The 18,987-nt window shown below is 41.1% G+C and overlaps 2 protein-coding genes across 2 annotated transcripts in view; both read left to right on the forward strand.

The window, feature by feature from the left end:
* Positions 1 to 1,396, forward strand: part of atp6v1b2 (ATPase H+ transporting V1 subunit B2) — a 37,962-nt gene extending 36,566 nt beyond the window's left edge. Inside the window, exon 14 of the mRNA XM_059544986.1 lies at positions 502 to 1,396. Within this exon, the coding sequence (XP_059400969.1) occupies positions 502 to 638 (137 nt within the window). The 3' untranslated portion in view covers positions 639 to 1,396. The remainder of the gene's footprint in view (positions 1 to 501) is intronic.
* A 533-nt stretch (positions 1,397 to 1,929) lies between these two features.
* Positions 1,930 to 4,713, forward strand: LOC132132342 (uncharacterized). The gene is made up of 3 exons (XM_059544720.1): positions 1,930 to 2,038; positions 2,106 to 2,158; positions 2,240 to 4,713. Exons 1-3 carry the CDS (start codon positions 2,019 to 2,021, stop codon positions 4,627 to 4,629), a joined length of 2,463 nt encoding a protein of 820 aa, XP_059400703.1. The 5' UTR covers positions 1,930 to 2,018; the 3' UTR covers positions 4,630 to 4,713.
* The last annotated feature ends 14,274 nt before the right edge of the window (positions 4,714 to 18,987 follow it).

Consider the following 18,987-nt stretch of genomic DNA (forward strand, 5'->3'; position numbering starts at 1 on the left):
GCAATGAAACTCTAATTTTGACCTTCAGCTGTTTGGTATCTGAAGTCCATTATAAGGAGAATAATCCTGGAATGTTTTCATCAAAAACCTTAATTTCGTTTTGACTGAAGAAAACAATACGTAAACGTCTTGGATGAAATGGGGGTGAGTAAATTATCAGGAAATTTTAATTTGAAAGTAATCTAATCCTTTAACACATTAAATTGTTTATTCTCACCAAACACCAAACAAATATTTTCTCAAGGTGCTTTGTAATATCGGTAAAAAAAAAAAACAACAAAAAAAAAACTATAATTAAAAATTGTAGTTTATAGTTTGTTCTTTTATAGTTTTAATTCTAACTTTCAGTTAATTCTGATTATCTGTCTCTTGTTTTACGCTTATGTGTACCTGCAGGGGTTGCCACAAGTTTTCAGCTTGTGCATTTGATTGCATGAAAAGCACAGCGTGCTGCTTTGTGTATATAACTTCAGAATGAGCCTAACATGTTTTGTGCCACAGGTGCATATGAGAACCGAACTGTGTTTGAAACACTGGACATTGGCTGGCAGCTGTTGAGAATCTTCCCCAAGGAGATGCTGAAAAGGATTCCTCAGAGCACTGTGGCGGAGTTTTATCCCAGAGACTCCAAACATTAGTCTTACTTCCTTCTTTGTTTATTCACTTTGTCTCTCAACCAGCCATGAATCTGCCCTCTACACTTCTAGATGTTACTCACTCTCTCTGCTCAAATCAAGTACACTTGAGTCTACACTGATGAAATAAAACAAGTTTTCATTTTCAGTTTTCTTGGTATTTATCATGTAAGTGTTGCTGAATAGTAAAGCAAATATTGTATTAATATTGTTGCTACACCGCAGTGTGAAAGTGTTTTTGTGTGTGTGTACCTCAGTGTTTCAATTTTTATCTATGCTGGCAACATTTTTAGAACAACTGACAAAGCTGTTAGTATGCATTACAAAGCAGTCCATTTCTGTACTTTAGAAGTGCCAAGTTGAATGTATAATGGCTTTATGTATTCTATATATATTCTATAAACTATATATAAAAGTACATATTTATCATAAAGTATGAAAATAAGCAATATGTTCATACAGTGCATTACAAAGGAATAGAAAAGCACATTGGCCCTATCAAATCAAAGAAAGAAAAAAGAGCAATAGATTTATTGCTTGTCATGCACAGTTTTTATATAAAAATGTCTAATTTATGTTTGTGTCAGCAGTTTGTTTATTATAATTTATATTGGTGCCATGAATTTAAGTACTGTGGTAAAGTGTGTGATATCAAGTGAATTCATATGGAAGTGATTGTTGTCCTAATGCATGAAAACTATATTGAAAATATTTATGTAAACACTTGCTTCATGAAATAAACCTTGATGTAGTTTAAATAATCATGCTGATAGTTATCAAATATATTTATTGATGGTTTGGTTTTGATCAGTTTCAATACTGATGTCATTTGCGCAAAAGGATGCATATTCATTTCACTAGGAAATGTAGCCTTATTCAAGTAACTTGATAGCTCAGACAATAAGAAAAGGTAATTGTTTTTATCGCAACCTAATTTAGCATAAAATATATGCCATGCATTTGCAAAAGTATGTACTGCGCAAAAAAGTAAAAGTTTTGCAAAAAATATATATAAAAAGATTGAATTTCAAACTAATGATTTTAATATCAAAATTAATTTGATAAAAGTAATTAGCATGCTATCCTATTAACACATTTGTATTTAATATAATGTATATTTTGTATAAGGTGGGTGTATAATATCTTATGTAGACATTGCACAAAGGGTATCAGAGTTTTCACAAAACAAGCATCAATTGTCTTTTAACCAGTTTCCCAGGTGAACAATATTTCATGTAATTAGTCATCTGTGTTAATTGGAATGGTAAAGGCATATAAAATACACTTACTTCCAGTTGCAGGAATGTTTGGATTTGTTGGTTCTGTGTGGTGGTTTGATAACGTGAACATTGGGTTTTTGGAGTACTTGTGGGTTTTTTGGCTATGGATCAAGGTTGGAAAAGGTCAGTTTGTTCATTCAATCTGTGTTTGTGCACACAAACATTTGCTAATGTGTCTTAAAATTTGTAGGTTACCCTTGCTAGTAGTCTTCCTGTTTTGGAGGAATGCTGATGGACTTAAAAGTGAGTCGTGCTCTCTCCCTTTTATTTCAAGGAATGTGCTTAGTGAGACTTGTGTAAAAGCCTTCTGTTTTAATTCTATAGGTAGCGCATATTCAGATGCCCATCGTGGGTGGGGTCAGCCTTCTGATGCTCGTTCCCATCATGCAGTTCAGTCTTCCATGTCAGAGGTCCATGTGACTGGGACTTTGCCTGTTGAAGAAGTGGGCTCCAGTTTGTTCCCTGCTAAGCCCCTGAAAAGCAAGTCGAAATGGAATCTACCTCAGTTTGTCAAAGGTGGTTCCAGCAGCTATCTATCAATGTCCCATGCCCAAGCTGCTCCAAGCAGCTCTGTTTCCTTGCCTCTGTCCCGGAATCAACAGTCTTCAAGCAGTTTGGCGTTCTCTGGATCAACTGTTCCAGGTGTTGCTGGGGGACTACGTTTGGAGACCCAATATGCTGCAAGTGGTTCTGGACCAGTTTCTACCCTAAGAGAGAGTAGTAGCTATCCTGCCCAGCTTGGTGTTTCTGGCCAATCCACCAGTGATGCTTTGCATGTGTCAAGCTCCCAGGAAACCCAAAGTGCTTTCAGTCAGTCCACCAGTGTCTTGAGTTCCCAGAAGCAATATAGTGCTGCCTCCCAGGTCAGCTCTGGGGCTCACTTTGGGGCCTCTACTGGTTTGCTCCCACAGAGAATGAGCAGCTCTTCCAGTGGTTCTGTCCAGTCTCCAGGTACCACAAGTCAGTTTGCCCTTGGGTCTTACCCAAATGCTGTAAGTGTGTCACTGTCCTCCCCACAAGCTGGTCCATCTACTGTTCCGGGTCCTCAGAAGCAGCTGACCTCTACCTACACTGGCAGCTCTGGCACCCAGGCAGGATCCTCTACTCCCTTCACCCTGCATGGAAGCCCTGCTTATGGATCACGTCAGCCTCAAGGTACCACAAGTCTGTCTGCCCCTGGGTCTCCATCCTCATATGCAGGTTTATCCCATTCCTCACCCCAAGGTGTTGCCAGTCAATCTAGTTCACAGAAGCGGCTTACCTCCATCTACCAGGTCAGCTCTGGGGCTCAGCTTGGGGCCTCTACTGGTTTGTTCCCTCAGAGAATGAGCAGCTCTTCCAGTGGTTCTGTCCAGTCTCCAGGTACCACAAGTCAGTTTGCCTTTGGGTCTTACCCATATGCTGCAAGTGTGTCACTGTCCTCCCCACAATCTGGTCCGTCTACTGTTCCGGGTCCTCAGAAGCAGCTGACCTCTACCTACACTGGCAGCTCTGGCACCCAGGCAGGATCCTCTACTCCCTTCACCCTGCATGGAAGCCCTGCTTATGGATCACGTCAGCCTCAAGGTACCACAAGTCTGTCTGCCCCTGGGTCTCCATCCTCATATGCAGGTTTATCCCAGTCCTCACCCCAAGGTGTTGCCAGTCAATTTAGTTCACAGAAGCGGCTTACCTCCATCTACCAGGTCAGCTCTGGGGCTCAGGTTGGGGCCTCTACTGGTTTGCTCCCTCAGAGAAGGAGCAGCTCTTCCAGTGGTTCTGTCCAGTCTCCGGGTACCACAGGTCAGTTTGCCCTTGGGTCTTACCCATATGCTACAAGTGTGTCACTGTCCTCCCTACAAGCTGGTCCATCTACTGTTCCGGGTCCTCAGAAGCAGCTGACCTCTACCTACTCTGGCACCCAGGCAGGATCCTCTACTCCCTTCACCCTGCATGGAAGCCCTGCTTATGGATCACGTCAGCCTCAAGGTACCACAAGTCTGTCTGCCCCTGGGTCTCCATCCTCATATGCAGGTTTATCCCATTCCTCACCCCAAGGTGTTGCCAGTCAATCTAGTTCACAGAAGCGGCTTACCTCCATCTACCAGGTCAGCTCTGGGGCTCAGCTTGGGGCCTCTACTGGTTCGCTCCCTCAGAGAATGAGCAGCTCTTCCAGTGGTTCTGTCCAGTCTCCAGGTACCACAAGTCAGTTTGCCTTTGGGTCTTACCCATATGCTGCAAGTGTGTCACTGTCCTCCCCACAATCTGGTCCGTCTACTGTTCCGGGTCCTCAGAAGCAGCTGACCTCTACCTACACTGGCAGCTCTGGCACTCAGGCAGGATCCTCTACTCCCTTCACCCTGCATGGAAGCCCTGCTTATGGTGAATCGAGTCAACTTCAAGACATGAGTCACTTTGCTGCTAGCAGTCCATATGGAAGCTTGTACTGCAAATGTTCATTGTCACCTCAAGGTGTAGACCATCCCTCTACTGTTCAGAGTTCACAAAAGCAGTTTACCTCCAGCTATGGAACCCAGTCAGGGTCTTCACCATTTACCTTGCAAGGAAGTGTCACTTTTGATGGCTCACAGCCTCAAGGTGTTGCCAGTCAATCTGTTCATGGCTCTCTGAAGCAGCTTCCATCCACCTTCGTAGGCAGCTCTGGAACCCAGGCAGGGTCCTCTACTGCTATCCTGCGGGGAGGCACTACTTATGGTGGATCATCTAAGCCTTAAGATACAAGTGAATTTGTTCCTGGCTCTCAGTCCTCTTATGCAAGTGTATCATGGTCTTCACCTCAAGCTGTTGCTGGTTCTGGTACTGCTCTTTCTCAGAAGCAGTATCTCTACCTTCACAGGCAACTCTGGTAAACCGGTATGATTCAAGTGCCTTTCAGAATTGAAACTCCAATAAAGGTTGATTGCCAAGCAGTTTGTGTGTGGGGTGTTGTGTATGTGGGGTTTTTTTTTTTTTTTCACTGTAGCAGTTAAAGGGAGCAATGTACAGTTTAACCCCTTCATTGTCAAAGATCAGTAACTACTTCCACTTATGTCCGTCTAACAGCCCTCTTTAATTTATACTCTTACTTGATCTAAATAAACCACATTGTTAGGCTCTAGCTTTATTTGACCACGGTTTTGATAAAACCTTGCAGTGACCATAATTTGACTGGAGTGCAAAATCTGTCATTTAGAATAGAAATTCACCACACCTTCATATTTGGTCACATCTGCTTCATATTCCTCTTCACTGAATGGTGGCAATGGCTTATTGTCCAAAGATGCATAGGAGGACAAAAGAACAAGGAGCAAAATATCCTTGTATATGCAAGTGTATCAGTGTCCTCTCCACAAAGCTGTTGCTGGTACTGCTTGGTTTACAGAAGCAGTTTCTCTACCTCCACAGGCAGCTATAGTAAACTGGTATGATGCATGTGTCTTTCAGAATTGAAACTCCAAGATTGGAAGAAAGGTGTTTTTTTTTTTTTCTTTTTTCTTTTTTTCTCTCCAGTTTACAGTATGTTAAGGAGTCCCTTTTTTAAATATCAGTGAAATTGGTATCAGTTCAATCATGGTAATAAAATGTCACTGAAAGCTGCACTAATAAAAAGAACTGTAGTGAATACAGCTCAGAGTAGTAAAAGCAGAAATCTAAATCTGTGATCTATTTATGTAGGTACGACTAGGGAATTTGATTTACCACCAGAAACCCATTTAGTGGGTTCACTTTGTAGTTAATTTTAATATTTTCAAAATAATGATTTGTTCTGAAAACTTTCAAGAGTGTACAAGAAACCGTTCCGGCTCACAGCTTTCACAAAATAGACTGTAAAAAAGGTAAACGTAAAACCAATTATTTTAGAAAAGGGAAACAAAAGTATACACAGCTGTGAGATTAAAATTGCAACTCCAGCTCTTTGTATTTCTCGGTGTATAATTATCCTCCCTGCTATACTACATACTTTTGTTTCATGGTTGCTGTAAGAAAAAAAAACCTTCAAAACTCTGCACTACAAAAATACAGCCGACACACAAAACAAAAAAAAATACTATAAAATGTGATACACTACAGAGAAATTACCACTTTAAAAACGCATGTTATTACCAACCCGTTCTCATCTCAGGGCCTCATATAAGGCCGTTTTGTCACGTCCTTTGGCGTTGTCTGCCCACGCATATGGCACCCTTTTACGTTTGATGACACGCACATGGCTTTCTACCAACTTCAATGTAAAACCATCCGCAATGTTATTACACTCTCAGGGCTTCGCCAGTCATCAATTCACCTCATCATTGACTACACGTAACAGACGTTTCCCCCAACAACGACTTACGTTTGATCTATGATTAAGATTGTCTGCACCTGGAGGTCAATGTTTTCCATTATTTATCTTTCAAGAGGAGTCTATTTGACACTTTCAACACCCTTACCGTCTGTGAGAGACACTCTGCTTAACCACCTCCAATGCAACCCACCCGCATGTTACAGGATGCAGTTGGACTTTGCCAGCCAATCCAAGTGCGTGATATCAGATGCTTTCAGCAACAGTGGCGTGCTTAGGCTACAATTTCGTTTAGTTTTAAATTAGCCTGTTGTAGCCTACTCAATTTAAACGTGAATGTGTGCTAGGTATCCTAACTAAAAACACGACAATATAGGTTCCATCTGCGTATTCAAGCACACATTTGGACTTCGCCAGTCACCCATTCCTAGTGCTGAGAAAAATAGATGCTTTAAGTAATAAAGTGCAGACAATTTGCTTTCGTTTTAAATTATGCACTATCATTACTTAAACATGAATATGTGCTTGGTAGGGCTAATTAAACTCTACCATAATATCACTTAATAGCCTATGGAGATGTTTCTTGGCCTTTATCATGTGAGAGAGATGCTCATGGTTTTCAAACATCTCCAATGCAACCCACATGCATTTTGCAGGTGGACTTCACTAATGAATCCAAGTGCGGAGATACCAGACATTTTCAGCCACTGCAAGGTGCAGAGTCCTGCAGACAACTTGTTTCATTTTGAGACTGTCCTCCTTCTAAAAATGACCACATAGGTTGCAAGCAGCGTATTATGACCCATTATTAGGTTTTCAAATCAAGCGGCCTTTTACGACAGTCTCGTTTGTCGGGTGTGTCGTCATCAAATGACCTTTGACTGTCGTTACCATCACAACCACTCACAAAAAGGAGGAGTGACCCAACAGGTCACCGAGCGTTGTTGTCCAGGTGTGTAAACTATTTTATTTTATGGTTTATTTTTTAAGGTACTGTTATGATTCTCTGCAATTAATCTGGAAGTAAGTGCAGTTTGACGTTTTCTTTACAAATCTTTTGCGAACACCAGTGAACGAATGTGAAATGCCCAGTGACCAAAACACTTACCATATTATTTACCATGATAACTGTTTTACTGTGGTATTTGTAGTTAAAGCAAATTAACCACAGTGCCATGGCTTTAATACCTTTTTTAATGTAATTGTAATTCAGTGTTTTTTTTTTTCTGTCTTGCAGTTTCTTCATATCACACACATCTCCAGCTCCTACAACAACATTCAGTGTCCAGCAGCTCTTAATGAAGTTCTCTCTCTCTCTCTCTCTTTCTGATTTTCCTTCCCTATTTTTCTGAACTGTAATTCATAATTCATTCAAACGTTTCTTCCTTTCTCTTGTTAATCATGGAATATTTTCAAAGCTCAGAATCAGATTTGGATCATTCTGTCAGAAAGCTGCTAGTATTAAGAGGGAACTTGAACTCGAAGCTCAAGCTGAACTTGAAGAATTTGCAAGCTAAGCTGAAGTCCTTCACATTTCACACTTCACAGGTGATGTTGAAGACTTTTAGTTATAACTGATTTACTTTAATTTATTAAGTGTTAATAACCTTCCTTATAGTCCTTCCTTTCAAATATTTTGTTCACAGATCATTTCTAGCACACTGTCTCAACATGTATGTATTAAAACAACAACAACATTTCAACTTTTTCTGTATTTAAGTTGAAAAGGAAGACCAAAGGAAGGCCTGTCAAACTCTATTCAGACCCGTCTTGTTTGTGGAGAGGGATGAATTTGACGGAGAAGACCAAAAGCTACAAAGGCAAACATTTCCAGTGGTACGTCTGTTAGTCTGAGCACCTTGACAGAACTTTACTGTAGTTACATTTTGCACCGAATTTGAAGGTTTTTTTTTTTTTTTGTAACTTTTTTTACATACCCCACAACCCCATCAGCACGAGCCCTGTGCTACATCAAAGTATTAATAATTGATATTGTATGATATTGTACAAACGTACTCTCCAGTTTTTCCTCCTGCTGTCATTGACCATTGCCTCAACTCTCATGCAGACTGTGCCCATTGTAAGTAGTCAGAGCGTTTATATCCTAAAGAGTCCACTGTATTCTTTATTAGTGCCGTCTCTTCCCGTTCTAACAGTACATGATATCTGTCCACACCTCACAGTCTGCCTTTATTTCCATGTTGATTTTAATTGAACACATCTGTCTAAAAGCAAGTGTGGAAAAGCTGTTTAACTTGTTATGTGACACATCAGGTCTTCAGTTAATTTGGCCAAATTAGATCATTTAAGATTGTTCACAAGTTAGTAACTACAATAACTATTTTAGCATCCACACCAACAGAAAATAAAGTAATGTTTATTATTATAAAAGCTGTAGCGATGTTGTTGTCTGCCACTTTAAATGCCTAAGCTTTTTAAACTCAGGTGCATTCTGATTGGCTGTTTGAATTGTTCATCAGCTAGAAAAGCTGCTCTGTGTCATTAAATGTTAAATAGTTGCGGTATGGACTCATCCTTGGTGTGAAGAGGTCTTTAAACGGCTTACAACAATCCTGCTAGCATGTAATCATGTATAAAATACTTCAGAATAATATAGCTTGAAGATACAGCTTTCTTTCTTATCATTTTGTTAAACTTAAACACAAGATTCTGCCTTTCTCTGCCTGTTTCTCTTCATCTTAGTCCTTTACTCCCTTCACTCACACATTCTCTTTTGCTCTGTTAGGTACAAACAAAGTTCTCGTCATGATCAGCCCTCTTCAAGTAAGGTTTGTAGAAAATTGTAATCAATATTCATTTAATTCTCTAATCTGTCTTAATTCATATGTTTAACCAGCAACAGTAATTAAACATGGGGTTAATAGACATATTTTTGTTTTACAGCTGAAGAGCAAAAACACAAAGAAAATCAGTCCTGTTGGGGATGAGGAGTGAACATGGCTCTATTGTGCCCAAACAGAAAAGACTGAAAAGGTGCTTGTTGTGTGATCGCTTCAGAAGTTGCTGGAATTATATGGTGAATATCAGCGCGTGCGTCATTGCAGACCGTAGGTGTTTATATCATATTCAGTCCAATAATCATTGTTTGATATGCTGTTAGATGCATCAATAAGATATTTCTTCAGTTATAAAAGAACAGCTGTTATATTATGCCCTTATCATATGTTTGCGATGTCTCTCACGTTCAATCATGTGAAGTGATAATGACACAGCACTTTGTTGTACGAATTGTAACAGAGACTATTTGAGTTTATTTGTTTCATTATAGAACCACGCATTTATCCACGTTTGTCCAGCGAACTGTAATCACACAGACCCAACACACACACTAAATATCGTAACACACGAAGCTACAGGCCTCACTGTTATCACCACATCATATTAACCCTATCAGTATCAAACAAAGATCCATACTAACAAACCATCTGTTCGAGTTCCAATGTGATGACATCACGTCTGAGGATCGACGTCTGAAGATATCTGTGCCTTCCTTTCATTACGTGGACATTCTCTGGAAACCTGGGACTTGTTGGGACTGAGTATTCTCAATAACACCTTTTCACTGCCTTATGTCAACATTTTTGTATCTTTTGATTCAAAGAATATTGTGTCATTTACATTGTGTTAACATTGTGAGAAAATAATACATTTTTTCATTAATACATTGAGTGAATTGGACACATGACTCTGGCTTCTTTAATCCTCTCCTAGTTACTGGACATTATTTGTGTAAATAGTCCTCTAAGGTGATTTAGAACCGTAACAGTAATCAGTGCATACTACAGCTTTCAATACATTTAATGGTCCTTCGAGCCGAATACTATAACCACCTTAGCAATGATGTCCAGAAATAGTGAGGGAGTTATAGAGCCAGAGGTTGTACGCCCATGTAGAGTAATAAGAAGGCCAACACATTTGCGTGATTATGAGGTTAGCTATCCTCCAAAACAGCTTGCATTTGCAGATGAGCAGTCTGATATGATCAGTTGTATGCGTGAATTGAGGGAGGAAAATAGGCGAATGAGGCAAGACATGCAACGCATATCTGATATGATTGTTAACTCTTCTGTGTTAGCTTCCCAGGTTTCATTATCTGAGCAACAGCTTTTGAATGAAGGAGCAGTGGTGTCATCTACACCAAAGTCTATTAGTATGCAGGAGTCATTTAAGGGTGATGGAAACTCTAGCCAGACAGAACATACTCCTTTGGTGCCACCTAGAGATGAATCCCTCCTTGCAGTTCGCAGTCGTGAGCAAGAGCTAATTGAAGAGCTTACGGACAGTCTACAGAGAGCAGGTCGGCTTAGTGATAGTCCACATAATTCAGGTATGTCGACCCCTTCGTATAATGATCCACATAGTAGTAAAAATGACTTGCCAAGGTATGATCACTATTATGATACTAATGTTCCTCTGCGGCCACCTCATTCGTCTGATATTCGTCAGCAATATCCAGATGACTCACCAGTGTTGCGGTCCACTATGCCTTCTCATGATGTTTATTATCATCCAGCAACGGATCCTTACCATCGCCGCATAAATGACAGAGAGCGTCTGCAGAAGAATGCTTTCACGGATCGTTTCGATCATTCTCCAAATGATTGGAGGCAAGAGTACAGTCGAAATAATGGACCGTTACGTACATCTGAACATTCTCACCATTTGCTTGGATATACAGAACTTCCTCGTCCTGTGCATCCACCCCCAATGCAATATCGAGGGCCGACACCTACAATTCCAGATTTCGTTCGGGATGATCCCCGAGAGTTTTCCCGTCTTAAGCTTGCATTAAACAACGTTCTTCCTGAAGACGCTTCTGAGTCGTTTAAGTTCCAAATACTTATGGACCACCTTAAGCTGGAAGACGCTTTACTTGTCGCTGACTCGTATAGTCACAGTCGTACTCCATTCAGTGACACTATGAGAGCGCTCACTGATATGTATGGGCAACCACATCATTTGGCACTGCAAAGGATCACTAATCTGATGGATGGGCCCAAAATCAGGAGCGGGGATGTGAAGTCTTTCAAGGCATTTGCCCTTCGTGTCCGAGCACTGGTTGGAATGTTAAATCAGTTAGGTAGCACAGGTTGGACTGAACTGAAATGTGGCTCACATGTTTCTCGTCTCTTAGCTAAATTGCCGTATGACCTAAGAGCTAACTTCAAGAGATTCATTAACCCCCTTCAGACACCTATTCCAACTCTGATTGATTTCGCAGAATGGCTGGAATATGAGGTTTGCGTGCAGGTAGAAGGAACACAGTATGGGTCCTATTTTGAGCATGTGAAACACAGTGTTCACAAAGACAAGCGAACTGGTTTTGTGCCCCGAAAGCCGACTACTGTCCTACATGGTAAAGAGCAGAAAGTAGGATCAGTAGAGCTTCCAAAGACTGAATGCATGGACTCAGAAAGGCCACAGGAGAAGCTGAAAAAGTATTGTCCGTTCTGTAACACAATTCAACACTACATGAATCAGTGCTCTAACTTCAAACTCTTAACTAAAGAGCAAATTTAGAGTTGGATCAGAACAGGACATAGATGTTGGCGTTGCGGACGAGGGCATTCTTCCTCTAAATGCACGTTAAAGGCGAAATGCAAGCGGTGTGAACGGAGGCATCTTGATGTTCTTCATGAAGTCAATGCCAACGCTGATGTGATGAGTAAAAGTAATAACCGGACATCGGAGGAAAGTTCAGTAAGCCCTGCTTCTCAGGCCCTATACTTGGATCAACCTACGAGTGGCAGGCAAGTGCTACTGAAGTTAATTCGAGTAATCATTTGGAATGGGGATAAGTCATTAGAAACCTACGCTGTGCTAGACGACGGATCTGAGCGAACTATTTTGTTGAATGAAGCTGCTCGACGTCTAGGCCTTCAGGGTGAAATTGAAGATCTGGCTCTGCGTACAGTGAGGCAGGATGTCCATACCATTCATGGAAGATCTGTATCTTTCTTCATATCACCTGTTTCACACCCTGACAGATCTTACCCGGTCAAGGGTGCCTTCACAGCAAAAGAGCTAGCCCTGGTTCAGCATACTTACCCCATCTCTGATTTGCAAAGAAGATATCACCATCTCCGTGACTTACCTTTACATGACATCCATGAAGCGCAGCCCTTGGTACTTATCGGCTCAGATTATCCTCACTTGATAACCCCTGTTGAGCCAGTGAGATTGGGTCCTCCTGGAGGTCCAGCGGCGGTTCATACAAAGCTCGGTTGGACATTGCAAGGTCCCTCAAGGCTTATTAAGCCTCACTTGCAGGCTCAAGAATGTTTATTCATTTCTTGTGTTTCTCCTGAAGCTGAGCTATTCTGTCAAGTCGAAAAGCTTTGGCAACTGGATACTCTTCCTTATCAATCTGAGAAAGTGGTCAGTCGATCACGACATGGATGCGGAAGCTATTCGCTTCCTAGAGGAGAAAACCATCAGGATTGATGTGAATGGTGTAAAAAGGTACGCCACGCCTCTACTCTGGAAAGAGTTGCCTCCACCTCTGAACGCACCCAAGGAGGCTGTCATGGCCCTGCTACGCAGCACAGAGCGAAAGTTATCTAAAGAACCTAGTATGGCTGCGTCTTATGAATCAGAAATTCAGAAACTGCTGCAGGCAGGTTACGTCACACCATTGACAGCTGCAGAATGTGATCTGAGTCCCCAGTCATGGTACATACCACATCATATGGTTCATCACAATGCAAAGAACCGTATCGTCTTCAATTGTTCTTTTGAGTACCAGGGTCAGTCTTTGAATGAACATCTTTTGCCCGGTCCTACCTTAAGTGCCAGCTTGTTAGGAGTTCTCCTCCGCTTTCGAGAACATTCTGTGGCCATCTGTAGTGATGTGAAGGGTATGTTCCATCAAATCCATCTCCTTGATGAAGATAAACCCTTCCTTCGCTCTCTGTGGCGTCATGGGATTACATCTGAACCGGCCATCGTGTATCAGTGGCAAGTTCTGCCATTTGGCACTTCTTGTAGCCCTTGTTGTGCTACTTATGCACTTCAGTCCCATGCCAAGGTGGATCTCGAAGGTACTGATGAAGTACGTCAAACGGTGGAGCGTAGCTTCTATGTTGACAATTGTCTTAAGAGTGTCTCTACTGAAGCTCAAGCTGTAGAACTGGTAAACCGATTGCAGTGCCATCTTATGGACGGTGGATTCGAATTGAGGCAATGGGCCAGTAACATCCCTGAAGTTATTCACCACCTTCCTGCTGATTTAAAGTCGAAGAGTGGGGAGATTTGGCTAAGTCAAGAAATGACCAACCCTCAGGAGAATGCTCTTGGACTGATATGGCAATGTAGATCAGACACATTGGTATACAAACCTTACCAGAGAGATGAAGGTGAAATTACCATGCGGAGCATCTATCGCACTTTAGCCAAGCTTTACGACCCCCTTGGATATCTCATACCATATACCACCAGAGCTAAAATTGTTGTGCAATTGTTGTGGGATAAGAAACGAGGATGGGATGATCCTAATTTACCATCGGGCTTACTAGACATTTGGCATCAGTGGGAGAGCGAGCTCCCACAATTGTCTCAGATCCACCTGCCAAGATGCTACAGTTCCAGCCTTCAGTATCCTGTCAAGAGCCGCAGTGTTCATGTGTTTTGTGATGCTTCTGAAAAAGCATACGGCTCTGTAGCATACTTGTGCTCTGAAGACAGTCAGGGTAATATACATGTTGCCTTCATGGCGGCAAGGTCATGTGTCGCTCCACGGAAACAAATCTCCATTGCTCGTTTAGAGCTTTGTGCTGCATTGACAGGAGCACAACTAGGAGACGTCTTGAAGAAAGAGCTGACCCTAGATATCTCCAAATTCGTCTATTGGTCTGACTCCACTGCAGTTCTTTCTTGGCTGCAGTCTGATTCTTGCAGATACCGAGTGTTTGTAGGAGTTAGAGTCACCGAAATTCAAGAGTTGTCTGACTCTGGAGCTTGGCGTTATGTCGATTCAGCAGCCAATCCTGCTGATGATATCACGCGTGGGTTATCACTGGTACAACTAGCTAAAGAAACACGATGGAAACAAGGACCAGCCTTTTTGATGCAGTTTAGCAGTTGTTGGCCTAAGGCACCAAAAGGACAGGCACCTGAAGAAGTTCAGGAACTTAAGAAATCTGTGTTTTGCGGCTCATTGACTGAACATAAACTGCAAGTTGAACCTGATCCCAGTCAATTTAGTAGCTATCCTGAGTTACTAGAGGCTACGGCACAATTTCTTCATGGGGCGGCTGATGACACCAATTCACCCAGTGCAGATGTGTTTCAGAAGGCAGAATTGTCTATCCTTAGACAATGTCAGATGCATGACTTTCCTGACGAATTTGCTTTGCTCAAAGGAGGAAAAGACATTTCTGTGCATAGCCGACTCATTAAGCTTGCTCCTGAGTATGACAAAGAACTAGACTTGATTAAAGTAGGAGGACGACTTCGTAAGTGCCATGGATTGAGTGATGCAGTTCTACACCCTATTGTTCTGTCACAAGATAATCCAGTAGTTAAGCTCCTAATCAAGCATTATAATGATCAACTGCACCACCCGGGGGCTGGCAGGGTGTATGCTGAGCTGCGGCGTAAGTTTTGGATTTTGCGAGGAAGAGAGGCGATTAAAAGACATCAGCATCACTGTCTTGATTGTAATAAATGGAGAGGCAAACCAAAGATTCCTAGAATGTCAGACTTACCCACATCAAGTCTGAGGCTATGAAGACCTCCTTTTTACTCCATTGGAGTAGATTGTTTTGGACCACTGTTAGTGAAGGTTGCCCGCCGTACTGAGAAAAGGTGGGGTGTCGTATACAAGTGCCTCACTACTCGAGCTGTACATCTTGATTTGCTGGATCACATGGATGGAGATTCATTCCTGCTGTCTCTCAGGCGTTTCATTGCCCGAAGAGGGAAACCCTATGAGATTCTCTCTGATCAGGGAACAAATTTCCGAGGTGGATGTAAAGAGCTGGAGGACATCTTCTCCCAGATGCAGACCAGCATTAGAGACCAGCTAGCAAAAGAACAAATCAGATTCCGGTTTAATCCACCCAGTGCACCTCATTTCGGCGGCTCATGGGAAAGAGAGGTGAGGTCTGTAAAGACGCACGCGCTGATATTCACCATATAATTCCAGCAACTTCTGAAGCGATCACACAACATGGTCCTTCGAGCCGGATATCTGATCTCACGCTATTTTCTCCAAACTCGCGAGACTTCCGATTAAACTCCGCCCACTCAACAGGCGCAACACTTGAACAGAATACTGAACAACTATAATATTAAAATAAATGTAGCTTGACCATGGCCTTTTGCACAGTGCTCATTCCCATTGGTATGTCTTTATTGAATCAATGCAGTAACACAGCATTTGATGTTGATCTCTGTTCAAATCAGCAATTAACATTTTTCCTAGAATGAACAAATCATCAGTGCATCATTTGGGCAGAAAATGACTGAATATGATGAGTACTGACACCTGCACCTGTATTTACCAAAACTGTTTTTGTTATGGACTTATAGTTTTTGATTTTTTTAAAGGAGGACAAGTAATTTGATGAAGAAAGGAAGAATGAGGCATGTTGTATATGAACACATCAGATGTAAAAGCCTTTAAGTTCTATCTGAAATGTTCTTCTAAGAAGAATTTTAGAAGAACATGTCAGAGAGATCTTAGAGGCCTTTGCATCTCAAATCTTCACATGTACTACAAGTTTTCAATACATTACTGATTTGCTATGACTGCTTGTATTATGTTCTACTTGTGCAGTCACTGCAGCCTGAAACTGTGAAGACTGCATTCCCAAACAGCTCTTTGACAGCACAGATGTTTCGCCCATAAAATAAACTTCACAAGTGAGAGCCCATACCTCCAACAACCTTCAGCAGGAATCAATGGTATGTCCATTACAACAATTCTAAATAATAAAACTAGTAAAACCACACACACACACACACACACACACGCACACACACACGCACACACGCACACACACACACGCACACACACACACACACACACACCCTCATATATGCACTGCACTCTATCAGTTAGGCTGACTGGACTCTGACTAACTATTATTCTTCTCCCTGACATTCTGTTCGCACTAATTCATACCATACTGCACTGCAAAGGTATATGTACAGTGATTGTTGTTTATTATTGTTTTCATTCTCTGTATAGTATAATATTGCACTATATATTATTTTTCTACCTATATTGAGCCCTTATGTATACTGTGTATATTTTTAATACTGTATATGTGTTGCAAATATATTCAGTACTTGTCATGCTGCAGAGTTTGCACAAAAGCATTTTACCACCTATATACTTGCATTCATGGTATTGTGATAAAGTGATTTGATTTGAATTGGTCACATGACTTGTTCATCAGTTGTACTGTTGTGCTGCATAACAATTGCAAATTGTTTATGACGCTGAAGAAGATTATGATAGGGACATGGATTTCAAGAAAACCAGGAGAGCGCTGATAAGGAAACTGGATGTGATTCTTTGGTGCTCAAGACATTTCACCATGCTTTCATCTGGGTTTCTTCATCTGATTAAAATAATATACTTTTAACATAACCCATATAGTGTTGGGCGATATGGTCATTTTTTAAATCGTCATATCGTCAGCCCGTGAGATCGACGATACAGAATATTATCGAGCATGGGTGGAGCAAGAGAGAGACTCTTTGTTCTTGTCATAGCATAACTATTGGGTGTTTTAAACCACGCAGGTGCGAGAGAGAGAGCCTATGGAGTCACCAATAATAATAAAAAAAAATACTTTCAAACATACTGACTGATTTAACTAACGTTAAATATAAAAATACTGTATTTAAAACAGCTAGTTCATACATAGTCGGACGCAACTGTCATATCGCACGTCCGCATCTGCGCAGGGAAGTTATCAGTCTAAATGTTCTGCAAAATCAAAAACGGTGAAAATCAATAGTAGATTTAATTTAAAGTTCAACATTTTAACACTTATATTGGGCATAAACGAACATTTAAATATAAAGTATTTAAAACAGGTAAGTTGATATATTTGTAGTAAAGTTGAATTGAACTGATGCATCAGTCATACACCGCTCCGGACCGCGCGCCTGACGCACCGCCACAGAAACAAGAATGAGATGCAGTCTAACATAACTGTGGCATTAAACTCAGTTAGTGAGGGCTCGTTTAATATATTGCACATACAGTATATAGGCCGTTTAGTTTACTTGTTAAAGTGCAATGAAATACCTTATATCTGCAGACGATGTAGGCTACGTCTGTTTGTGGATGGAGACTTTGTAACGGCCAAAACTGTGTATTTTACATGCATCACATTATAGTGCGGTGTGCATGAAAATAATAACAAGGCGGCAGATTGAACTTATTATCCGTGGTTCTCACGTAGTCCTTCTACGTCATCACCACATAGTGTGTTTTATAAGTTAAGTGATCAGTCTTTAAGAAAAGGACTACGTGAGAACCATGCACTATGGATGATAAATTCGCTCTGCCGCCTTGTTAATTATTTTGTTTTACTTTATTTGTGACACCAAGAAAGGGTTAATCTCTCATGTATGAGAAGAGTGCGTTGCCGTAAACCAGCCATTAAATGTGTGGGACACCAACTCGTCGTTTTCTATCTCTTTCATTTCATGGATTTAACGAATTATCCGAGTCAAAGCGTTACAACTTCACCGACTACATGCTGTAATCCTCCTGCGCGTGCGAGGTGTGTGTGTGAAATGCGGGCAGTGAAATTAAGTGAAATAGCTGGGCAGTTTAAAAGCCGAATTATAATAAGCAGCCTAATAAAAATACAAATAATAGTTATTATTACTATAATCTAATACATTAATAGGAAAATGAGCCTAATATCGTCTTGACTATCGACAGAGAATTCTGCTTATGTCGATATCTCTGACGATCGTCGATACACGATACTATCGTCTATCGGCACAACCCTATAACCCATTTTATATCACTTGAATATCGTTTGTCTTAATATGCTACTTTATTTATGCTGCATGATATTTGGATTTTTCCTCAGAGTCTGCATGAATGAGAAAAGTAAGTATATCTGCTGCATTACTCGTGATGTTGTATTTGTCACCTGTTATTTCTGATATTCGATATGGATGAGAGTTAGTAGTTTAAAGGTCGCTACACTATGGAGCTAGACGAGTCTCAAAAAAGATAAATGCACACACTACAACATACGCACACACAGGACTCATACATGCACACACATGATTCATAAATACACACACAGGATACACAAATGCACACAAAATTCACAAATGCACACACAAAATGTAAAAAGCACAGAAGATTCACAAATGCATACAAAATTCACAAATGCACACGAAATTCATAAATACACACACAATTCAGAAATGCAAACAACATTTACAAATGCACTCAAGATTTACCAATGCACAGGACAAGATTCAGAAATGTATTTCTGATGCACACACAAATATACCTTGATTTACAAACTGCTTGCGGTCTGTGAACTTCACTGCATTTGTGTGTGAATTTTGAGACTCCCCTGACTTGGCTCGACACACAAATGCATTTTTTTAAACGGAGAATGATCAGCAACCAATCAGATATCTCCCTTGTTTTAGCCAATCACAAGAACGCACCCCACGCGAGGGATTGTTTACTTCTAAGCCAATCACATGAACGAGTTCACACAGCGCGATATGCCTATGTCGCGAGCGCGAGCTAGCGCGGTGGAGTTCTGTCTTTCAGTTGGTTGAGACCTCAACATGG

This window comes from Carassius carassius, chromosome 49, assembly GCF_963082965.1.
Source record: "Carassius carassius chromosome 49, fCarCar2.1, whole genome shotgun sequence".
NCBI lineage: Eukaryota > Metazoa > Chordata > Actinopteri > Cypriniformes > Cyprinidae > Carassius > Carassius carassius.

Excerpts from the sequence above, each read along its gene's own strand:
- LOC132132342 (XM_059544720.1), top strand. The coding sequence starts at position 2,019 with ATGGATCAAGGTTGGAAAAG. Across the intron at positions 2,039-2,105 it reads ATGGATCAAGGTTGGAAAAG|GTTACCCTTGCTAGTAGTCT; the intron begins GTCAGTTTGTTC and ends TAAAATTTGTAG. Across the intron at positions 2,159-2,239 it reads GAATGCTGATGGACTTAAAA|GTAGCGCATATTCAGATGCC; the intron begins GTGAGTCGTGCT and ends TTAATTCTATAG.